At 44.6% G+C, this 24192-nt stretch overlaps 1 protein-coding gene across 5 annotated transcripts in view; it reads left to right on the forward strand.

Moving 5' to 3' along the window:
- LOC310834648 (ephrin type-B receptor 5) overlaps positions 1-24192 on the forward strand; it is a 158834-nt gene that overhangs the window by 114826 nt on the left and 19816 nt on the right. For all 5 annotated transcript variants that reach the window (XM_083718593.1, XM_083718591.1, XM_083718592.1 and 2 more), the window contains 2 exons: positions 1892-2047; positions 4948-5286. In XM_083718593.1, coding sequence (XP_083574719.1) covers positions 1892-2047; positions 4948-5286 — 495 coding nt within the window. The remainder of the gene's footprint in view (positions 1-1891; positions 2048-4947; positions 5287-24192) is intronic.

Here is a 24192-nt window from a genome sequence, read left to right on the forward strand (position 1 = left end):
CCTTGTTCCCAGAAACCAGAAGAATGAACGCAGAAGTAAGGATTGTGGACTTAACTTGGAAGGCACAACTATTAGAGGGAGAATTTATTGCACATTAGATAAATATTTAACATTGCATAATCTTTTCCTGCATCTTACTTATTTTAGGACACGGTGATGTTCAATCCTGCATGTGCACAGCATATGCAGATGTGAATGGATTCTAGGTGTGCCATGGGATACTTATTGTCAGAAAGGAATGGGATGCTCTTTCAGTGTAGGACAGGGTTTCCCAAACTTGGGTCTCCAACTGTGGTTGGACTATAGTTCCCATCATCCTTGACCACTGATCCTGTTAGCTAGGGATGATGAGAGTTGTAGTCCAACAACAGCTGGCATTTGGGAAACCCTGGTGTAGCTTGTTTCAGGTTGCTGAACTTGCAACAGTGTTCCTACTTACGGAAAGACATATGCACAAGCAAGCATACAGGTAGAGACTTCTGGTGATTAGTTAAAGCTGTGTTTGCCTTATGGGCTACATTGCTGAGAAATACAGTGCACAGCTCCCCATGTTTCTGGCATGGAATGCTTAGATATATATCCTGGTTTGGAAGACATGAGTCAGCTTTCAGGTTACATATTAAAATTACCTACGTGAGCTTGCTGGGAACAAACAATAAACTCAGAGGAGACTAGCTTTCAAATAAAGAGGAGATGTGTTCTTCAGCAAAAAGCCTGAACAATACATTCTGCTGATGGGTATCTTTACATTTTAATAGGACGATGAAGTGAAAGTGTTTCAAAACTATTTAAATAGCTGGAAAACTAGTTTTACGGCAATTTCCTAGCTTCACATTGCTTCTCTCCAAATGCACCTTAGCTCAGTACTTGACCTAAGGAAAGAAAGCTCTTTTAAAAAAGTCATCACAATCAACTTTGCAAGAGCAGCCAGGAGAGTCTCTCTTTCTCAAACTGTATCCTCTGTTAAAGCAAACTTTGGTTATGCAGACAATAGGATATTGTGTGTTTGACAGAAACTCCAGCTTCCACTTTTTCCGACAGAGAAAACTAACTAGGAACTTCAGACTTCAAGTCATATGCAGGCCAGCCGTGTCAGGAGGCCATGTAGACATTTTAATACCAAATATAATAGGGATAAAGGGACACAGGTGGCGCTGTGGGTTAAACCACTGAGTCTTGGGCTTCCCTGTCAGAAGGTCGGCAGTTCGAATCCCTGCGACGGGGTGAGCTCCCGTTGCTCGGTCCCTGCTCCTGCCAACCTAGCAGTTCAAAAGCACGCCAGTGCAAGTAGATAAATAGGTACCGCTCCGGTAAACGGTGTTTCCATGCGCTGCTCTGGTTTGCCAGAAGTGGCTTAGTCATGCTGGCCACATGACCCGGAAGCTGTATGCCGGCTCCCTCGGCCAATAAAGCAAGATGAGCGCGCAACCCCAGAGTCTGTCACGACTGGACCGAATGATCACGGGTACCTTTACCTTTACCTATAATAGGGATATATGGTGAAGGACTGGAAGCCCAGGTGTACACTCCGCACAGATGATAATATTAAGTACCGGTAAGTAATATTAAGATAAATATTAAGGCATCCCTTATTGTCTACATGCATTTATTCAGCAGCATTTCTGTTCTTCCTTGTTTGCCTCACTTCGACAAGGTTTCCATTTTTGGAAGGAAGTCTTCTTCCCTCTTAATAGCTTCCTTGACTTGATATATTAACTGTGACCTACCAGTTGAACACTGACAGGCTGGAGGTTCAGTTGGGCTCCCTGTGACCAATCCATTGGTAAGGTGAATTTTGTTTGCTGATAGGCTGGGAAACAGAAGGATGGTAGTTGACCTGCTTAGGTTTAATAGCTTAATCCCCTTTTCTCCCTCTTTTTTTAATCTTTAGCCTGCACCGTTGGCACCTTCAAAGCATCGGTGGGAGATGCACCGTGCAGTCCCTGCCCTGCCCACAGCTATTCTTCCACACCAGGCTCCAGTGAATGTGCTTGCCTGACCCGATACTACCGTTCGTCTTCAGACACCTCTGACACCCCCTGTACCAGTAAGTACCTGGGAGCAAGTGGGTTTGCTTTAAACCTTCTTTCCATTGGCCCCTGCTTCCTGCAATCCTCCTTTTAGCTCCTGGGCATTATCCCTCTGTCCTGGCCCCAAATTTGGTCTGTTCTGGCTTTATTCCCCTTAGCTCTTCTGTGCCCCTTTCCCATCTGTCCATGGCCTCAAGTCCTTCCTTGCTCCTGTCCAATTCTATTCAGGGCTATATTTCAATGGACATCCTTTGGGACTCACTCCTTCACAGGCATGGGAAAGGTTTTTACAGAAGATGCAATTTTGTGTGACCGAGAACAGTAGCTGATTCCTTATCCGAAAGCTGCTGGGATTCGCCCCTCCCCACACTGCTGTTTATCTGCCTTCTTTTAGGGAGGTATCTGGCAGTGTTTGAGACACAGAATCATCCATGAAGGATTTTTCATTTTGAATGCCATGGTGCCTGTCCGTGGCAGAACATATAGCAACTGATACTCAGGCTATATTGGAAACAGCCTTTCCTTCTGAATAACCAGAAGAATATGCTGCTTCTCTACATGGAGATTTCGCTTCGTTTCATTATTGTGGCTACTACCCTTCGGCCTAAATGCTAGATGCAGCCCCCTGCTTAATTTCATCTGATTCCAGGGCTATTTCTAGGAAGTCATCTCTCTCCATTGCCCCACCCGCTGACCCACCCATGAAAGGCCACCAAGGAGAGTAGCTGGTTGGGCATCGCTGTTGGAAAATGCTCTTAGCTTCCTCCATCAGTGTCACCCATGTTCCCCAGTGGGGCTGGGCGATATCTGGTTTTCAACATCACAATATATCACTAGGTAAACATGGCATTATATCGATATATCACAATATATATCTGTGGTGGCAGAGGGCCTCCCCGCAGTGGTGAAGAGCCTTAAAATGTAATGGAGGAGTAGATTTAGAAAAATTTTAAATAAACTTCCATATGAAATGCTTAATATATTTTCAACCACTTTGAGTAGTTTAAGTGATTTACTAGTCAATTTGCATCTGCCTCCTCACTCAGAGGCCTAAGTACAACCTGTGCATGCATAAGTCCCACTGAGTTCAACTAAACTTCTACTTTCCTGGGAGTAAGCCTCATTGAATTCAATAAGGCTTGCTTGTGAGTAGACATGCATTTGCTTGCACTGCTTACCGAAAAACACCCTCCCCATCATTCTCACATAGTGCCCAACCTCCCATTTCAGCATAAGACAGCAAGCTAAATCTTCTCCCCTCCACCCCCCCCCAGAAGCGCCCCCCCAAGCCCTCATCCTACTAATCTTTCCCTTTTTATCAGAGGGAGGGAGGGCAAGCAAGCAAGCAAAAAGATACTCCTTTAAATAAAAAAAAAATAACCCTTTTTAATATGGAGGAAAGCTATTTAGGGGGAACCAACAACATAAAGACCACCAGAAAATAAAAATACCCCCCCTTTTTTCCCCACTGGTGGAGGTGAGTATGAGGGAAGAAAGAAGTGCCTTCCAGTTCTTTGTTTACTTTGTTTACCATGCCTCTTTGATTATTAGCCATGGGGAGTTCCTCCTGGATTGTTAGCAGGCTCTGCAGAATTAGCTGAGCTCTAAGTGGAAAGATACTGGTGAAGCTGAAAGGGTTTGCTGGTTTCTGTGAGGGCTTATTGTTATTTCTTATCAGTTAGGAGGAAGGAGCGAGAGAGCCAACAAAGCTAGCGACAAGGTGCCTGCAAATTATCAGCAAATTATCTGTAAAGTATTGGTTCAGTTGAGCTACCCCCTGGGAACTTGTCAAATCTCCACCTTTTGTTCACCGGTATATTGCCTTGTTGAAACACTTATCACAATGTTATTTCAATACCGGTATAGCATAGCCCTATTCCCCAGCCTTCCTTTCCTGCTCTGGTGGAAATAAAAGGTGTGTCTTCACCCATATCTCTCTATAGGAATAGTTGTAGTATTGTTCTGAAACGGCCCACTGCTGCATTTGCGCTGTGAGTTAAACCACAGAGCCTAGGACTTGCCAGTTCAGAAGGTCAGTGGTTCAAATCCCTGCAATGGGGTGAGCTCCTGTTGCTCAGTCCCAGCTCCTGCCAACCTAGCAGTTTGAAAGCACATAAAAGTGCAAGTAGATAAATAGGTACCGCTCCGGCGGGAAGGTAAACAGCGTTTCCGTGCGCTGCTCTGGTTCGCCAGAAGCGGCTTAGTCATGCTGGCCACATGACCCGGAAGCTGTACGCCGGCTCCTTCGGCCAATAAAGCGAGATGAGTGCCGAAACCCCAGAGTCGGCCACGACTGGACCTAATGGTCAGGGGGTCCCTTTACCTTTAAAAGGGGAAAGGCAGTTTTGAGGGGAAGAGGCTTATCATTAGCAGCAGAAATTGTCCATGAGGCTGCTGGTCAGGGCCCACAATTTTTAGCACACCCCCTCCACAAAATAATAAAAATAAAAATAAAATACCATAAAATAAAATCCTCACACGTGGAGAGTCTGCTTTGGCTAGACGCACCATAAAATTTTGTCCTAAACAATTGCAGTGGAACCTCGGTTGTCAAACGTAATCCATTCCGGAAGACCGTTCGACTTCTGAAATGTTCGACAACCGAGGTAAAATTGCCAGTTGGCAAAATCCATTGAAAAAATGGAGAAACGCGCCTCGGAAGCCGTTCGACTTCTGAGTTGCGTTCAAAAACAGAAGCGTTCACTTCCAGGTTGTCGGCGTTTGAAAGCCGAAATGTTCAACTTCCAAAGCGTTCGACAACCGAGGTTCCACTGTAGTATTAAGAAATGTAAAGACTTCCCCCTTTATTTCTTGAAGTGCATTGTGAACCCTCTGAAACACTGCAGCTGCCTTTTTGCATGGGGGAGAGTTTCTCCTCAGTTCTCAGGGTCTCACTCTCTGCGTTCGTTCCTTGCAGGCACCCCATCTGCCCCTCGTGACCTCAGCTATGAGATCATTGGATCCAACGTCCTCCTGACCTGGCGCCTCCCAAGGGACTTGGGTGGCCGAAAGGATGTTTTCTTCAACGTCATCTGCAAGGTGTGCCCGACAGGCTCCCCGGGGCCTTGTGTTCGTTGCGGGGACAGCGTCCAGTTTGAGCCCCGCCAGGTGGGGCTGACAGAGAGCCGGGTGCAAGTCTCCAACCTCCTGACCCGTGTGCAGTACACCTTTGAGATCCAGGCGGTCAACCTCGTGACGGAGCTCAGCCCAGATGCTCCACAATTCGCCGCCATCAATGTTAGCACCAGCCAGTCAGGTGAGGAGTGCTTTTGGGGGAGCCCCATTCTTTGCTTTGCCACCTCTGTTTTGTCTCCCTGGTCTTGTTTGGCGTTTCTGTTCAAGTAATGACTCAAACACCAAAGTGTATTGCCAGTATTTGCCCTTTAGAGTCTCACACCACCCTAAATTATCACCATCATACTTAATATTCGTAAAGGACTTTCCATACATTATCTAGCTGTAATTCTTACAACACCTCCATAAGATAAGTCAATGTTACCATGTTGGCCTGAATATAAGCCACACTCTTAAAATTAATGGGGGGGAAAGTGAAAAAGACAATACCCGGATATAAGCCGCTCCTTTAAAATTCCACAGTCACTCACACCTGTTCCGTTTTACCGTATGTCTGTTTCAGTAGCGATATCACAAAAGCCAATTTTTGTAAGGTCACGAATTTAAGCTGCGTTTCAAGTTTTCACGGTTGGAATTTGGGGGGGGGGGAGTGAGGCTTATATTCAGGCCAATATGGTATTATCCCCCTCACAGTAGATGGGGGAGGCTGAGGATATGTAAGAACAGGGGGGGTTGCCTAAGAGTATAAATTCATGGAAGAGGTAAGATTTGAACTGGGGGCTTTCAGATTCATAGCTCAGTCTCTTGCAGGGTTTTTTTTTGGGGGGGGGGGATGCCCCAGTGCTTCCTCCATGAAAACTCACTCCTTAATTCTGAATCAGAGCAAACAGCAATCTGCAGGAAACCCAAATTGCCGTTTGTTCCAGTTAAGCATTGAAAAGTGGGTTTTTGAGGGGAAAGCAGAACAACAACAACAACAACAAGGTGCTCAGATGTGAAACTGGGAAAGTGCAGCCATGTGCCTAGAAAGTGCAGGGCAAGAAAGATTTGTGCGCATGAGCCCTTCGTCCGGAGGGTCACAGGAGTTGGGTATGTCGACAGCCACATGGGTCAAAGGAGCAGATGTTTCACTGTGAGGCTTTGGCAGGGGGACCTCTGAGCATCAGGCTTGATGCAAAAATGAAGAGGAGTTTCTTGGATTCTGTGGCTGTCTCCAAACAGCAGCTTTTCCTACTCCTCATATAATGGCACAGTTCTAAAGCACATTGTAGGGAAATGTAGGGTTGCCGCAAATTTCTGTGATCTCCCGTTTCCCCAGCAAAAATAAAATAAGCATTTTTGCTTTCGTGGATGAATGTTATGAACATGTTTGTTGGAACCACAACAGCAGCTGACGTTAATGCAGTCTGTTGCACAGAGAAATCATTTGCACGTGTGGTGTAAGCAGAGATTCTGGTCTACGTGATACGGTTGTCTGTGTTTTTGCATGTCAGATATGCATGAGTAAGTCTTGAGATGTAAGCCACCCTACACACTTTGAGTGACTCTACAGTAAATTTGACTATTTATTGACAATTGTTACCAACACTTGACCATCACTATAAATAGAGTAGATTTGCTCTGCACTCACTGTGCATATCATAGGCCCAAATTTCTTCTCCTTTTTTTGAATGACAGTTTGATCTGTGTTAATACTAGCACTATATTATATATAACCTTTCTATCCTGTTCATTGCAATCGTAATTCCAGGATAACAGTAAAATTATACTAGCAGCCTCATACTCAGTGTTGCTCAGGAACTGTAGGAAACCAAAACAGCAATAAAAACAACAACAGCAAACAGTGCAGTTTTATATAAGTGGTTAAAATCAGTGCAGTTTCGAAAGTTTCAGTCTGGCATCCAGTTGTATTCAAAGACAGACAAAAACCTCCTTGATCTCAGGAAACTTCATACAAAATTGCTGCAGTTTTGAACAGTTTGGCCTGCCATTTTTGTTCAAAATTGTGTCTGGTTGCATCCAAACATAGCTGAAAAACTACTCCTTGATCTCAGGAAAAATAATGCAAAATTGGGTTACGATAGCAGCAAACAAGCAACTTTCCTAAATACACATAAAAGCAACATCATAAAACAAAGGGAGATAAATTACAGTCAATAAACATCCAATCTGACTCCAGCAAAGTCTCTGAACAAGGAACCAGGTCTTTTAGCTGGTGCTGGAAATTCAGTCATATCTCAGGGGAGGGAGTTCCAAAGCTGGGGCGCCACCACCAGGAAGGCTCTCCCCCACCAAACAAACCTCAGTTTAACAGGTGGCTACACCAAGCAAAAAGGGACGTGGGTGGCACTGTGGTCTAAACCACAGAGCCTAGGACTTGCCGATCAGAAGGTCGGCGGTTCGAATCCCGCGACGAGGTGAGCTCCCGCTGCTCGGTCCCTGCTCCTGCCAACCTAGCAGTTCGGAAGCATGTCAAAGTGCAAGTAGATAAATAGATACTGCTCCCGCAGGAAGGTAAACGGCGTTTCCGTGCGCTGCTCTGGTTTGCCAGAAGCGGCTTAGTCATGCTGGCCACATGACCCGAAAGCTGTACACCGGCTCCCTCAGCCAATAAAGCGAGATGAGCGCCGCAACCCCAGAGTCGGCCACGACTGGACCTAATGGTCAGGGGTCTCTTTACCTTTACCTTTACACCAAGCAAGCCAGTCTTGATACAGAAGATGAGCTATTTCTTCTCACAGGTAACTAGGTCCCACGTTCTTTAGAGTTTTATATACCATCACCAGCATGAGGAAAACAATTAAGTCTCCGCATTTTGCTATTCGGTCATGAGTATATCAAACAATGGGCCTTTAAAGCATGCAAAGTATGTGAAATGGTGTTACTGGACTGTGGCTAAAGCAAGGACAGGCATTGTAATTCCATCGGCAGTTTTCAATGGGAACTGTAATGCCCCTTTAAGCCTATTTTGGATATGATTATACAAGTAGTCCATTACCGTGGTTGGGATCCATTTTACAACAAACAAACAAAACCCCAGAACAATTGCACCCCTGCTGTAGCAGCTGACTGGCAAACATGCTGTGCCTGGATTCAGGAAGGTATAAATATCTACGAAAACAACAGGACAGGTTTTGCACATTCCTAGGAAGAAAATCCTGCAAGGAAGAAACATTATTAGAAGAGGATGTGTCAGGTGGTCCCCTCCATCTCCTGCTCACCGCTGTTGTTTTGCCTGACCCTCTGCTACCTTTCAGTTCCTCTTCCCTTTCAACTTCCTCCTTTACCTTTTCTGTGTCACACTTGCTCTCTTCCTTCTCCCAGCTGCCTTTTGTCTTGTCTCTTCCTTTCCGCGCACCTTTTCACTTCCCATCAGCTTCTGTCCTTGGCAGCCCAGATTTCACGGCCTTTTAAAACGAACGTTGCAACGATGCACCAGCCTGTCTATCTCCGAAGAGAAAGCATATGAGAGGTTGACAAAAGGTAAAAACTATGTGAATCGCTAGTCTGAACCGCAGAAACACAGGCAGTCTCTAGGTCTGCGCAATGCCGGAAACCTTTATCAAAATGTCAGGGAGCCAAGTTGTTGCTGAATTTCAGTGGTGGGTGAAGCATTGGAAGTGGTAAAGCTGCATTTCAGGTGTCACCTGTATAGATAAAAGAAATTCAGTTGGTGAGGTGGAGACTTTCTCATCAAGGTTTGGAGGCTGGCTCTCTAAAGATAAATATTGTGGGATACTTGTGGAATTCAAGGTTAGGTGGCAACCATTTTTAGGCACATCCAGTTGACGCGTCATCACCAACGTGTGGGTCCTTTTGGACCTGGAAGAAGGCAGAATGGGGACATTCAACTGACACGCATGGGGGCCAGGAACAGAACCCCTGCATGAAATGTATTTGCAAATTCTTGTATGAAATGACTAAATCTGCATTTTTTAAGGAACTTGGAAGCGGCCTTATATTATTCTGGGTCGGATCGTTCGTCCATCTAGCCAGGGGTACCAACAAGATTTTCTGAGCCTGGTGCACTGTGCCTAGCCTAAGTGCTTTCTGTTGCACTTACCAGAGAAGAAATAATTTTGCATACAATTTGCAAACAGTTTATGTCACGTGCAAATTTGTATCCACTGTTGTAGGTGCGGGTGTGGTGCTCTCAAAAATAAATCAAGTGTCACACACAAGTTATAAGGTGTCCAACAGACAGAATATCAGCAGGTGAAATTTTCCCCATAGTTCCATGCTACAAAAGGCTTGCTCTGTTTAATATCTGCCTGGCCCATATTTGTGGTTTTGGTCACCTCCTGCTTTGGTCCAACTCTCAGATGAACATGCCTCACATTGCTGTTGTGAACATACAGAAGGAGATATATAAAATGGCTGAAAAAGACGACAGTGCTTTTTTACTTACAGGCATCACATTTGTACTTTGTGGCATAGAATTTTGCCTCTTTGAACCAAAATTATGCATGTTTTGTCCCGTCCCCTAAAAAAAGAGAAAATAGTACACCTCCAAGGCTTCAACCAATCTTAACATGGACCAATTATTGTGTGTTTAGATGCACACATCCCAACTATAATCAAGTGAGCTTACTCCCAGGTTGGTGTGCACAACAGACCCTGTTATCATGAACCTCTCCGCCCCTTTCCCACAAGAAATCCCAGACTGCAATCCTGTATCCACTTACCTTGAGCTAAGGCCCATTGAACATAAAAAAGATTACTTCTGAGTAGACATTCATACAGTTGAACTGTAAGTTAATTGTCCATTACATTCTTTATGAGTGTCTGGTCCTTAGTGGAGATGCTTAAGCCTCTTTGCAAAATATTCAGTTTGCTGCTGCTGCTGCTGCCCTTCTTCTTCTTCTTCTTCTTCTTCTTCTTCTTCTTCTTCTTCTTCTTCTTCTTCTTCTTCTTCCTCCTGTTCCTCTTCCTCCAGCAGTGAGGGGATTCTTTAATGGTAGATTCTGCAGAAAGTAACTTTAACAGAGAGTATCTGAGCTCAAATGTGCAGGGGATGAAGAGGCAGGGATTCCTGGTATCCAAGCAACTCACTTGTCAATCACAGCTCTGATTTCACTCGTTAGCTGAAAACACTGAAAGGCACCATTCTGCATTTCAAGTTTCAGCCAAGCTCAACTTCTGCACCCATTCTCAAACAGCATATGCGCAAAATCCTGGAATGTGATACCTGCCTTGAATACTGAGATAACCTTGGTGTGGGTGTTCAGGATACCATAGCATATTTCAGGTTTGAGCCGCCGTTTGGCCCTTGCATCTGTTTTGCAAAGGGGGCCAAGGTGGGAGGCGGCAGTATTAAAAAGAAATGCAAAACGGACTGTAATGCAACATTCCCAGAGGCTGTGCCCCTTGTGCTTTGTGAGCAATAAATCCTAATGCTAACTTATTGATAAGAAGTTATGATAACCTTTAATAAATCATAAGTCTATCACAAAGTAAACAAGAGTATTATTGGAGTGGAAAAAACAGTAGAGCGGTGGGTGGCCAAACCAGGAACCCAACCTGGAGTGCACATTTGCCATTCCAAGGTGGGTCCCTTCAGTCAGGAGTCTGAAAGTGGAGGTTTACCTAGAGATGGGGATGGAGTTAGGTGCATGTGCCTGTAATGAAACAGGTTCTGCTCTATTAACCAGATCTGGGAAGAAGTCCAGATTCCCAGCATGGAGGCCAACCCAGAGGCTGACGCTGCCCCTCTCATTTCCCTAAAGAGAACTTATGAGACTTGTTCACTAGGCTGGACCCCAGCCATGGCGTTCCAAATTCAAGCCCTCTCTGCCCTGACATGTCTTGCTGCTCTTGCTCGCCTCTAGTAATCCCATTTCCGGTCTTGTTTCTGGAGAAAAGGAGCAGCCAGGCTGGTTTGGGCTGGGCTGGGGCTCCATGTCCTGCCAGCAGCAGAGCCATAATTGGATTCCTTGTGTCTCTTTCAAATTGTGGAAAAACAGAGATCCTCAGGGAGGCTTCCTCAGGTCCCTTCAGCCGTACAAGAGAAGCAAATCACTCTCATGCAGCAAAGGGGTCTTGGGAGACCAGGAGTGCTGAAAGCCTCCCCGTCAGAGTAGCGGTACCTATTGGGCAGCTATTGTGGTCAGGTCCTCCTTTGTCTGCTGTTTCCCCCCGCCCCCCTCATCCTCTTCCCCAAGATCATTAGGAGTGAGCTTGAGATGAGCTGACCTCGATTCGTAGTGACAGCTCACGCTAACTAGGCCTCTGTTGCTCCGTCACGTGGCCCCGCCTCACCCCCCGCCTCTATCTATTCGTCCCCCTTGGCAACTTTTCATTTTAGCTTAGATTTTTTTCTCCCCGATTACACATACATTTGGGAAGAATTGCCTGGGCTCAGAGAAAGGCAGGATAAAGGAGATGGGGACGAGGCGGGGGGAGACAGGAAGAGGAAACCCTTTCTGAATGAATGGCTGTGTCAGTCGTAAGGACACAAGGCGAGTCCTGCTGCATCACACCAAAGGGCCATGTAGTCTGGCAGGCTTACAATCGCAGCAGAGGGGGAAGAGACCTCTCCTGTTACTTGTCCTCAACATCTGGTATTTAGAGGCATGCTTGCTGCTTCTGAACATGGAGGTTTGATTTTTGTACAATGGATAATGGACACTGATAGGCCCCTCTGTTTGTGTAGTTTTTAAAGAATCTAAATGGTTGCTGTTATATATTGTGTTTGTGAATTCCACGAGCTGGCTATTTTGTTGTGTGAAAGTACTGTTGTTTGGCTATCTCACACCTTTTGGGGGTCCAAGGTTCTAGGATTATGAGAGATGGATAAAATTTATCTTTCTATTTTTTTCTATGCACTGTTAACCATGGTATAGGGCTCTGTCATGCCCTGCCCCTGTTCCCTTGTTTTCTAAATGAAAATGCCCCAAATGTTCTAGCCTTTTCCTATAGGGAAGGTGCTCCAACACCTTGATTAATTTGGTTCTCTAACCCCACCCCCAGTTGTGTGTGTGTATCTTCTGTCTGTCTGTCACTCTCCCTCCCTTCCTTATAAACCCAGTAGATCACCGCAGTCTGCAGAAGTGCTCCTCCAAGTTCTAAAGATCTCAGAAGCCCATGTGTCAGGCCATATTCTGTGGAATCATAGAATTGTAGAACCCCCTGCAATGCAGGGATCTCAACATGACAGATGACCGTTCAACCATTGCTTTAAAATCTCCAATGAAGGAGAGGCCACCACCTTCTGAGGGACTTTGTTCCACTGTCAAACTGCTCTTACTGTCTGAAAGTTCTTCCTGATGTTTAGTCAGAATCGCCTTTCTTGTAACTTGAATCCATTGGTTCAAATCCTACCTTCCAGTGCTCCATCTTCCATATGGCAACCCTTTAGATATTTGAAGATGGCTATCTCCTCTCGGTCTCTTCTTTTCCAGGCTAAACATATCCAACTCCCTCAACTATTGCTTATAAGGCTTGAATTCCAGACCCTTGATAATCTTGGTCGCCCTCTGCACACGTTCCAGCTTGTCAATATTCTTCTTAAATTGTAGGACCTAGAACCGGATACAGTATTCCAGGTGTGGTCCAACCAAGGCAGAATAGAACAGTACTATTACTTCCCATGTATATTAAGGAGAAATTTGTGCTAAAATGCTGATGAACTTTCATGAGGGTTATTTGCAAGCTGGTGTGGCAGTGTGGAGAACTGAACTAAGAGTAGAAAAATGAGGAAGTGAGAGGAAGTGAAATTGACATATTTGTCTGGCTGTAGTCAGGACACAAGTTAAGCTGATAAGATACATGGTCCAATAGTTTCTTGTAATTAGTTTCATTCCTACACAACAAGCAATGAATAAACTAGAAGGTGATTTTAGATTTACCTTATAGTAAATTTAGGAAAAGCACCCTTACTGTAATAATAGCTCAGCAAAGGAATCAACTGCCTAGGTGACATGTGGAATTTGCTGTTTGCTTATTTTACTTGCACTCTGCAACCAGAACAGGAGGACAGTCAGAATTACATGGGCATCATTTGAATCCATACCATTTGCCTTGCAATTTTAGATGGAACAAAATAGTCTTGTCATTGATGGCTGAGTACCACATTCAAACCTGCCTTTGAAACTGGTTTATGCATGGATCCTTCCACACACACCACATGGCAGCAATTATGAGATTGCCTCTCTGGAGCTTATCCTGGCTCTCTATTGAGAATACCTGCATGTTTCCAAGTACCTGTATGTTGCATCCACACTTTTATGCTTTGTGTAGGCATGCACACTTCAAAAAAAGCAATGTCCTGTGTGGGTGCAAATGAAGCCAGTACAGAAATGCTCACCACACTGACTGCATCCCACATTTGAACGTTCTATAACGTCGCTAGAGAATGCAGAAAAACGCACCAAGCAAACCCAAGGCTTTTTTTCAGGCAGGAAACAGCTGCCACAGGTGTCTACAAATGTGAGGGCACGACCAAGCTGCCTTGTACCTGCCAGAAGTTACTAGGCAGGCTTCCTGGATGTGCTAGACCTGGAGAACTGGGATTTGGAGAGGCCATAAGTACAGGAACCACCAAGGTGTGATGAGGATTTCATCTCGAGGCAGTGACATTCACAGGCAATAGTGCAGAAGGGTCATTAGGCAGACTTTACAAGGCTGAAGAGATACGGCTGAAGAGGAGATTTCTAGGGCTGAGCGTGACCCTGAGATTATTGACTGTGAAGGCAGATAAAAACTTTAGCTCAGGAGGAAAATTGATTCAGGCTATTACTCTTGCTGCAAGAGGCACATCCGTTATGTTTAGCTGAAAGTTGCAGACAGGTATGTGCCAGGGAAGGGCACACAGTTTTCATAAGATAATGCACACTCAAAAACCATTAAGGTGTATCCAACAGAGAAGGCCTGCATAACTTGTGACCCACAAAGCCAATTGTAACCTGCCCACTACGCCCTATGTTGCTTTCCAGGTGTGTTTTTCTCCAGTATCAAAACCAAGAGCTATATCAAGCCCCTGGTGGGACACTTGATGAGCTATATTTGGTACCGTCGCTTCCAAGCAGGTCTGTGTTGCTAGCTGTACACTACAGTGTCATATTCTCCCTATGCCGCACAAACATTTAAAAAAATTAAATAAACAGCACAATCCACTGGAAACTCCTACACAAGTCCCACTAAAATGGGGGTGGGGGGAACAAGTAGTCATAATCAGCACTGGATGAATGTTTTCAGTCCAAAACATAGAGAGTCCCACAGCAAGAAAAATGATGGGTTATTGCTGGGACTGAGCTAGGAACGTCCGGTTCTTCTTGGTCAGGGCTTCCCAAAATTGGGTCTCCTGCTGTTTTGGGGCTATAACTCCCATCATTTAAAAGTGGTCTGAAAACAGTGTAACTTTATATTGCTGATAATATGTCCTATGTAGTATTAATGGTTGTGGCTTTTGGGAACGCATATGCAATGCAATGCCACATAGTCTCGGGGTTTCTAAGGAGTTATAGGACACCTGTGATTTGGTATACATGAAACATAATCTAACTCTTTCTGTCTGCGACCTGGGTCACATGTAACACTAAGCCAAACTATGGCATAATGCAAGTGAGCAAACGTGGTTTCCTGGAGCGAAGATTGCATTCATGCACTTCCCCCGGTCTTCCTGCTGCCATACTACTCAAGGCGAAGCCATGGTGTGGCTTAGTGTTAGGTCCGAGCCTGGGTTCATGTTTTATCTTGCTTCAGACACACTGTGAGCTTACAACCAAGATTTGTTCTTGCTTTCACCATTCATGGTTTCTCTGAAGGAGACCAGTTTGGGGCAATCCACTAATATCAGCTTCCTAACTGCAATATGAGGATAATAAGAATGCATATCTGTTAACAGAATCATTTTAAGGATTGCAGTGGGGTGGAGAACCAGTAGACCTGCAGATGGTCTTGAATGACAACTTTCATTATCCCTGACCATTGGCCATACTGCTGGGGGTGGCAGTGGGTCAGAATTCAATACCATCTAGAGGGCCACATGTTCCCCACCTTTGGATTGCAGTAAATCAGCACATGTGGAGTACTTTGAGCACATATAAATGCTAAGTGCTAAAGTAGAACCAAATTGCACCATACTTCTCAAAGTCAGTGATGTGCAGTGAAATTTTTCATAGAGGGATAGTTAGGGCCAGAAGTGCCAGCTTGTGAGGGCGATGTCAGGCACATGATGTCCTGACATCATGCGTGTGTGCCTCCCTGAGCTGGGCAGAAGCTTCCCGGGGTTTGGGAAGGAGGCTCCAGGCCTCTGGCTGGATGCTGAAGCCCTCCTGCCTCCTTCCCAAAGTGGGATGAGCTTTGGGAAGGTGGCAGGAGGGCTCTTGGACCCATTAGAGCAATGCATCTCTCTCCCCACCCCCCTTAAGCCAGGCAGAATCTTCCTGTGCTTTGGGAAGGAAGAGTCAGGGGAATATTTAGGGGACTAGCCCAGTCCCTAGTCCACTAACCGCACACCATTGCTCAAAGTACAGCTGCATTGAGGGCACAACTACATGTTACACTGGAAATGGCACCACTGTTCTCTCCCATGTCTCAAGTTCATGATGCAGCCTCTCAGGTTGTAGCGTTCCACATCCCTGCACGCCACAGCCCATTGTGTGGAGCATCTGCCTTGCATGCAGAGGGTCATAGGTTCAGTCTGTGGGGTCCACGGGTAGGACCAAGAAAGACTCCTGCCCCAAACCCTGGAGATCTGCTGGAAGTCAGTGTCAACACTAATGGGCTGGAGGGACCAATGGTATACCTGGGTATAGAGCAGCTTCCTATATGTTGCTCTGGAAGCGCAGAATCTGACCAGCACAGGATTTGATGTGCAGCTCCAACCTGAAAGAACAAAGACAAGAATAAACTAATGAGAAGGATAAGCATTTTAAAAGCAGAGAGAGAGAGAAAAGGCCCCGCTGTGCAGCAAGAAAAAAAATCACGTAGCAAAGCAAGCAAGACTAATCAATACGAATAACAACAAGGGGGGAAAAGGCAACAGCAAAATACTTGAGATAGTTTTAAGTGGCACTGCCGTCTGGTTTGCTTGACTGTCATACATGGTCCACGTAGGAATACATTCCTGATGCCTAATGCGGCAAACAGCAGGCTGAAGGCGATTGCTGAACCCCTTCATTAAAAGCCTAGTCCCACTGCCATCTTCAGGACAAGCTGATCCACAGAGATTGTTTGTGGCAGCAAATTATCTAAGTGCTATTAGGCACAGCTAGTGTGTCTCCACACATAAGCCTCATTAGAAGAGAGCAAAAGTTAGAGCAGTGACAAATTGCCATGCTTTCGTGCTCTAGAGGTGTGGCACGTACAAAATGAATCCTAGAGCCGGGCGGCCCTGCAGTGCGCAGAATTGATCCCCTAGCTGCCAAACAAGGAAGGACATTGATGTGGTGCGTGTCTCCTTGACTGCAAATCCACAAGTTGGTTGCAAGCCAGATGTTGGGGCCATGTGTAAGAGGCTTGCATATTTGTATCCATGCATCCGCTGTGTTAATGATGTGCCTGCATTGTTTAATGAATGGTGTTAAGTGTTGCAATATACTGTATTTTTCAGTGTATAATACGCCCCCATGTATAAGACATCCCCTATTTTTGAGGACTCCAATGTAAGCTTTTCTTTGGGGCGGGGCAGACCAGAGCTGTTGCGCTTTTTTTAGGGGGGATTCCCGGAAATCGCTCACCCACCACAAAAGCTGCCTATCAGCTGCTCCCACCAGAAGCCGCCAATTGCCACAGCAATTGTTGCAGCCACCAATAACACACAGAATAGCCACTGACAGTCTCCGGCCATCAGAAGATACCAATCCCATGCCACCAATATGCACTGACTGTGTATAACACGCCCGCCATTTTTTACTAAATTTGTTTAGGAAAAAGCCCTTGTCTAATACATGTAAAAGTATGGTCATGTGCCACATTGTATCTCTTTCAAGGGGTACATGGTGCTGTAGGGATGTTCATTTAGTGATGGTACCAAGACTGAATAGAAACTGGTAATTTTGATGGAGCAATACCCTGCCAACCACTTAGCTTCTAATTGTTTATTTATTGTTAGGTTTTTAAAAAATATATTCAGTGCAGTTCTTTCCTATCGTTTACATGGATCCCCCCCCCCCGAAAAAAAAAACACCTAAGCTGTTGCTTCTTCCTGGATTAGTCAAAGGGGAGATTCCATCCAGTCGGGGATGTCACAGTGAATGGACTTGTTACCTGTAGCTTTTCACCTGGGTTCCTACAGTGTGTGGTATTCCTGGAGTCAGGAAGTATAGAACTATTAACTGCTTAACATTTTGGACTAGGGATGCTGTTTGCATGAGCTTTTGTTTCAGTATCAGAAAAACCAAGAGAGGCAGTTGTGTTAGATGTGGGCAACTGTTCATTGTATGCCACCAGCACAGATGAACATAGTGCAGGCCAGAGCAGAAGGATGCATGACTCAGCAATGTTTGATTTAGGTTACACTGTCGTCTGCCTTTATAGCATATATGTATTTTTAAAATATTGTTAGTATTATTATTATTAATGTCTATATACACCACTTTTACACACAGAAAAAATATGGCTCAAAGTAACTTGCAGTATTAAAAGCAAGACAATAAACAGAACTTTATTACATTTATAGTCCACTTATCCCACAAGGAGCTGAAAGTTCAAGCTGGTATACATACAACAACCCTGTGGGGGAGATTAGTCTGAGAGACAGTGACTGGCCCAAGGTCACCCAGTGAGCTTCATGGCTAAGTGGGGTTTTGAACCCTGGTCTCCCAGGTTGTAATCAGCGTTCATCAATACACAACACTGGATTGCTCCACATATCAAGAATTCAGTTCAACATTATAGAAATGATTAACTGAATAATTAAAAAAAAAAAAAGATAATATGCATATCCATTATTTAACACAGGTTTCCTCAACCTCTGTCCTCCAGATGTTTTTGGCCTACAACTCCCATGATTCCTAGCTAACAGGACCAGTGGTCAAGGATGATGGGAATTGTAGTCTCAAAACATCTGGAGGGCCGAGGTTGAGGAAGCCTGATTTAACATTTCTGTCTTTTTAAAAAAATCATGGGATTTGAACTCCCAAAGTGAAGAACTTCCATTCAGTGCTGCTCCTCTGGGGTAGCTCCCATCACACTCAGTAGTCAGGTAAAAATAACCTCTCTCTCCAGAACCAGCTACTGGCCTCTCACGCTACAGCTGGGTGCTCCTATTCTTCCCCATAGACAGATCTTCTCTTCAGGCCAGCTCACTGATGAATTGGCTTTCTGGGCTCTTGATCTTTCCCCATGCAATCCAGGAACTGGCACAGGGGGCAGGATTTATGTTAAATCTGCTACAACCCCCTTACTTCCTGATATTTCTGCTCTTATGCAGTTGCAGGGAGGGCTGGGCCTTCACAGCTGGGGACAAAGTCTTGAGTGGAGAGAGGGATGTATTATCGTTTATATTTTCTTTACGATTGCACCAAATTACATAGGGTTTGGAAACGTTGAGGTAAGCTTTGGATGCGCAGGCCTCTCAAAGAGAACGGGTAATCTTCTTGCTTGCCCTCCTAGTTTCTGTGGGCTGCAAGTGGTCCTCCTCCTTCATATTTTCACCTTTTAAGATTTGTTCTGTTGAGGACTTTTATTCAGTCTTGCACAGCTAGAATCCTGCCTGTCCCCAAAGCTATTACTAAAAGCTTGTATCTTCATTCAACCTAGTTGCAATAGTCTTGCATCCTGTGTAATCCTATAACACAGTTTTAGTTATTTCCCATTTGACTTTTATCCAGCAAGGGTTTTGTAAATGTGTGAGCCTTTTGTTAGGAGACAGCAACAGTATCGACGGCATAGTAATAGCCGTTGGCAGCTGAGCTCAACGTGGGTTGCTCTCACTTGCTATTTGGCTGTTTGTGATAGGATGTCGTGTCAGAGCGACGTAGCCAATTAGATTTGGCCGTGGACTGATGTCATGGAAGGCGAGTGAGAGCAAGGCAAATGAATAAGCAGACATGGTTGCAAGGAGTGTTGGAAAATGGCCAGAAAAGGAAAGCATTTTTCAGCACTGCTATGAGTAATTTCAATTCAGCTGGAGCCATTACAGCTGCTGTTGCAGATGTAAAAAATAGTGCTGCCTTCTCTCTTATTGAACCAGACTCTGAATGTTATATAGAGGGAAAGAAAGATGCAGAAAATATCGAGCAGATCCGGAATGTATTCTTTGAGTGTTTAAACAAGAGGTGCGAACCTGTGAGCGCCAGCCAGCGTGGTGAATAGTCAGGGGTGATTCATAGAATTGTAGAATTGGAAGGGATTAATTTCATTTCATTCATTTATTATATTTTTATGCCACTTTTCATTCACACGAACTACATCATGAGAGTTGTAGTCCAATAACACTTCTGTGATTCAACGAACATATTCAAAGAGGCTGCAGGTCTCCCATATCTAGTTTAACATAGAAAATACCAAAGATCCAGTATGTGTAACACAGAAGAACTGTTCATCTGCCACATATCACACTCCCTTCTTTCCTATCCAACTTTCTTTCCACTCTTCTTCAATGCACAATTATTTATTTATAGTAATATTTGTTCATTCATCATTGTTCAAATATAATGAGCCTATAATGCACAGTTGGCACGCCAGGTAGGTATTTTATTTTTTTCTTGTCAGATAAATTGTAAGAAGTGTGCAGACTGTTTGTTTCTGCACCCAGATGCATATGAATATTACGCTCATAAAACAAGCTGCTGTCAGACATTACCAAGCAATGAGTTCTGTGTCACTGCAAAGTTATTAAACACTTTCCCCAAGCAAATATTGGTCCAATAAATGTGGTTCCCCATATCTATTTATTTTGGCACAAATGGCATAGGTACAACACAGACTTGGTTGGAGGATGTACAAAGTACACCACTCCTGACTCTGTAATGTCAGTGGATTTTGCTATTTTAAAATTTCTAGCTGTTAGATATAAAACTAGTTTTCTGTTTTGTTTCATGGATAAGTAATTTATAGGGATGAGTATACCTCCCACTTCCATTATTGTTCCGTGGGTTCTCTCTGCCCTGTGTTCTTTTCCAACTTTCTTCTGCTACAGTGTGGAGAATTTCTAAAATTAATTCTGCAACTGGTGCATATGATGTTTGCTGAAACTTCCTTTCATCAACATTCGCTTGGGTTTCCCCCTACCACTGCCCCACCGCCCCAGACCAGGTTGCCGAAGTGAACAAGTGCTTGTGTTCACCAGGGTTCCTCTTTGCATGTCGTGCCACCAAGGCTGGATAGCTTAGTTGGTTAGAGCATGGTTCTGATAACACCAAGGTTCGATTCCCACAAGGGACAGCTGGATATTCCTGCACTGCAGGGAGTCGGGCTATAGCTGATTCTCAGGATCCCTTCCTATTCTGTGAGTCTAATATGAATAAGCCTTTGCACATGCCAGCAACTTGGACAAAATAAAAGGTGTGTATGATAGGAGATGCAACATGCAAGAAAAGACATGCTGATCATTCTGTATTATTTTTTTAAAAATAATAATGGGTGGATTGCCAGCTTAACGATTGACGTTCAGGGAGAAATTCCAATGGAGTGAATTATCATGAGTGGTCCTGTTAACTTGTTTCACGATCACTTAGGACAAGCTGATACAGCTCCTTCTCACACTCCTGTGGCAGCAGTGATGTGGGAAGGAAGCAGTTTGTTAGCTCTTTCCACCAGGGCCCAGGTCCTGTGAGAGGATTTCAAGGGGAAAGTTGCTTCAGTCACCCCCAAATTATTGAGGGAAATGTTAGAAAGGTCCTTTAAAGGAAGGGGGATGCCAAAGTATAGAGGCATTTTGTGGGTTGGGAATAATGGATTTATTGAACTTGTTCATAGTACAGAGGCATACTGAAATTTGTTGCACTGCTCTTGAACATGAGTTCAGAAGAGGTACCTCCCTGTCCCTGCCTGCAGAACTCCTCTGCTCAGTTGGTTAGAGCATGGTGCTGATAATGCCAAGGTTGCAGGTTTGATCCCCATATGGGACAGCTGCATATTCCTGCATTGCAGGGGGTTGGAATGGATGATCTTCAGGGTCCCTTCCAACTCTATGATTCCTTTGCTTGGTAAATTGAAACTCTACTGGTGCTTTGTGTGGTTTTTTTTTTAAAAATACTCTTCTGCTAGCTGTTTCTTTCATGCCAGTAATTAATCAGGCTGGGTTTTTATTATTAATATTACTGTAGCTCTGAAAACGGGCTGCTATATTTTAAGCGGTTTTTAATGAATTATTTTAACAGTTAACTTGTTCGTTATAAATATGCTGTAAGCTGCATCATGCCGTTGGGAGAGGCAGGGCATCAGGGCTCTGCAAACAAACTTTAACGAGTGATTGAATTAATCAAAGGTAAGGGCAAGATTGACAGAACGCCTCTGGAGCAAGTGAGGTAGGAAGAAGACCAACCCACTAGCATGATAATCCCTAAGACGCCTTTGTGCGCATACTGAGTTAATCATCAAGAAGCAGAGGAGTCTTGCCTCTTTCGAGAGGGAGCCATTTGGAGCAGTTTGTTGGCAAAGCTCAGGTGCAAACACACAACAGTCGTATTTCCTTGCCCACCTGTGCCACTTGCATGCCCGTTGTAGATCCCTTTCGCTAAAAGTGCAGTACTTAAAGCGATGTTAAAGAAATATCCATTGAGCTTTCTTCACAATTAGGGGAGCTTTCCAAATTAGGGACTGGGCCTGGGGCATGGGGTTTGGTGGTCCATCTTGCTGCAACTCCTGACCTAATGTGTGCACTACTTAAGCAGCAGTGAAAGCAAACAGATATATGGTCAGATACTAAGTGCTGGCATAATGTTTAGAGGTGGTGCATGAATGCAACTATAAGTGATGCATTTTAAAAGTTGGTTGCTGGTAGTAGTGATGGCAAAGACATTCAGTTTAGTTCGCCTTTAAAGGTCAGCCTTCACTCTTTCTGAAACTACAAGCAAACCAAAACTCAGCCATCCTCCAAAATGGGAAAATGAGAAATAGGGAGAAACTATCCCATCCCTGGATGGGGAGGAAGCAAGCCACAGACATAGGAAGCTACCTTACAGTGAGTCAGACGATTAGTCTAGCTAGCTTCGTATTAGTATTAGCTTAGTATCAGAAAGTCGCCAGTTCAAATCCCTGGGACGGGGTGAGCCCCCCCGTTGCTGTGTCCCAGCTCCTGCCAACCTAGCAGTTCGAAAGCATTCCAGTCCAAGTAGATAAATAGGTACCATTGCAGCAGGAAGGTAAACGGCGTTTCCATGTGCTCTGGCTTCCATCAGCGGTCTAGTCATGCTGGCCACAAGACCCGGAGAACTGTCTGGGAACAAGCTCTGTCTCCCACGGCCTGAAAGCGAGATGAGCAACGCAACCTCATAGTTGCCTTTAACTGGACTTAACTGTCCAGGGGTCCTTTACCTTTACCTTACCCGTCTACACAGACTGGCAGTGGTTCTCCAAGATTTTCAGACAGACTTATTCCCAGCCCTACCTGGAGACGCCCAGGATTCTTTGCAAATGAGTTTTGGTGGTCCATCTTGCTGCAACTCCTGACCTAATGCAGTAGCGAAAGCACTGTACCACTTGGCTGCAGCCCCTTAGAGAGATTTGATTTTAAAATTGTGCAAGGACCGCTTTTTCCTGCTTCCCTTCCTTGGGACTCACCTTCCCTCCCTCCCTATTTATCTGCTGCTGTCTTGTCAGCTTTACCGGCCGAGCTGCTATCATTCCCACACCTGCCTTCTGCCACACACACAGAAAACACGAAGGCAAAGTTGCTTCATAATGCTTAGAACCGTCTTATTTCTGGTTTGGAACTTGAAATACCATAAAATGGATGATTAAAATGAATGATTTAAACTAATGATATTCAAGCCATCCTACACTACATGACTCCAGGCTCCATGTCTGCTGAGCTGAGCTCAACATGCTGCAAACTTTTTATGTGAGAGAGTGGTAAGCGACAGGACACCCTCCCCACATTACTCCTCTCCATTTGCAAGGCGTATGTTTGAGATGTGCATTAAGAAAGCTGGTATACATCTAACAGCTAACACCCAGGGAGCTCGGCAGGACTCCCCTGATTTCATAGGAATTGTTCCATTCCCTCCCTCCCAATTCCCTCATTTTCTCTTCCTCAGCAAACCATTGTTACTCTTAGAACCAAACTAGTCAAGCCATTGTTTGTCTACAGAAACAGAATGGGAGACTTTTGTTTGTTCATGGTTTCCAATCCTGTTTCACAGACAAATACAGTTTATGCTAACCATGGTTTCCTAATTAAGATATACGTAATGGCAAACTGCGGATTACCACAAAAAAGGATTTGCAGGAGGATTTGAGGGGAGAGACCACACAAGCCTCCATGGATCCTTCATTCAATATCACAATTGAAATGAGCTAAAGTCTCATTTAGGTCAGTGTTTCCCAAACTTGAATCTCCAGCTGTATTTGGACTACAATTCCCATCATCCATGACCACTGGTCCTGCTAGCTAGGGATCATGGGAGTTGTAGTCCAACAGCAACTGGAGACCTACGTTTGGGAAACACTGGTAAATGTTCATCTTAAGACGCATCAGACAGCTTTTTTGTTTTCTTTGCTTGTGCTATAAAGTGCCATTGCATTATAAAAATAAAAGTACTTAGTTGATACAGTGGGTAAGTGGTTTGTCTCAGGTAAGTTTATTTTTTAATAAGACTAAGGGCTGTGAAGAACAGAAGGAATAAGGAGTACCTAAAACATTTCAGTGTGATCTTTCCTCTCGTACTGTTTGATTTACATTATGCGAAACTCGTTCCTGCTTGCCTAAGCTGGTTAAAGCCTCTTTGATTTGCTTCTCTCGGAATAATTTCCTCTTGTTTTATATGAAGGGGGGGGGACCCCCACCCTCAAACCTTTTGTGCTTCTCAGTGCTGAGAAGAAAGCAGCAGACTTTACTGCTTTGCCAGATATTTGCCAATTGGCCCAGGTGATCATAGGTTTGACTCTGGCCCTCGTTTGCCAGTTAGTCCAACCTTTTTTTTAATCATGTAAGCAGCAGCCCCCATTGATCGTTGGCAGAATTTTGTGGAAGATGCAG

Source organism: Podarcis gaigeae (genome assembly GCF_964106915.1).
Source record: "Podarcis gaigeae genome assembly, chromosome: 17".
Lineage (NCBI taxonomy): Eukaryota > Metazoa > Chordata > Lepidosauria > Squamata > Lacertidae > Podarcis > Podarcis gaigeae.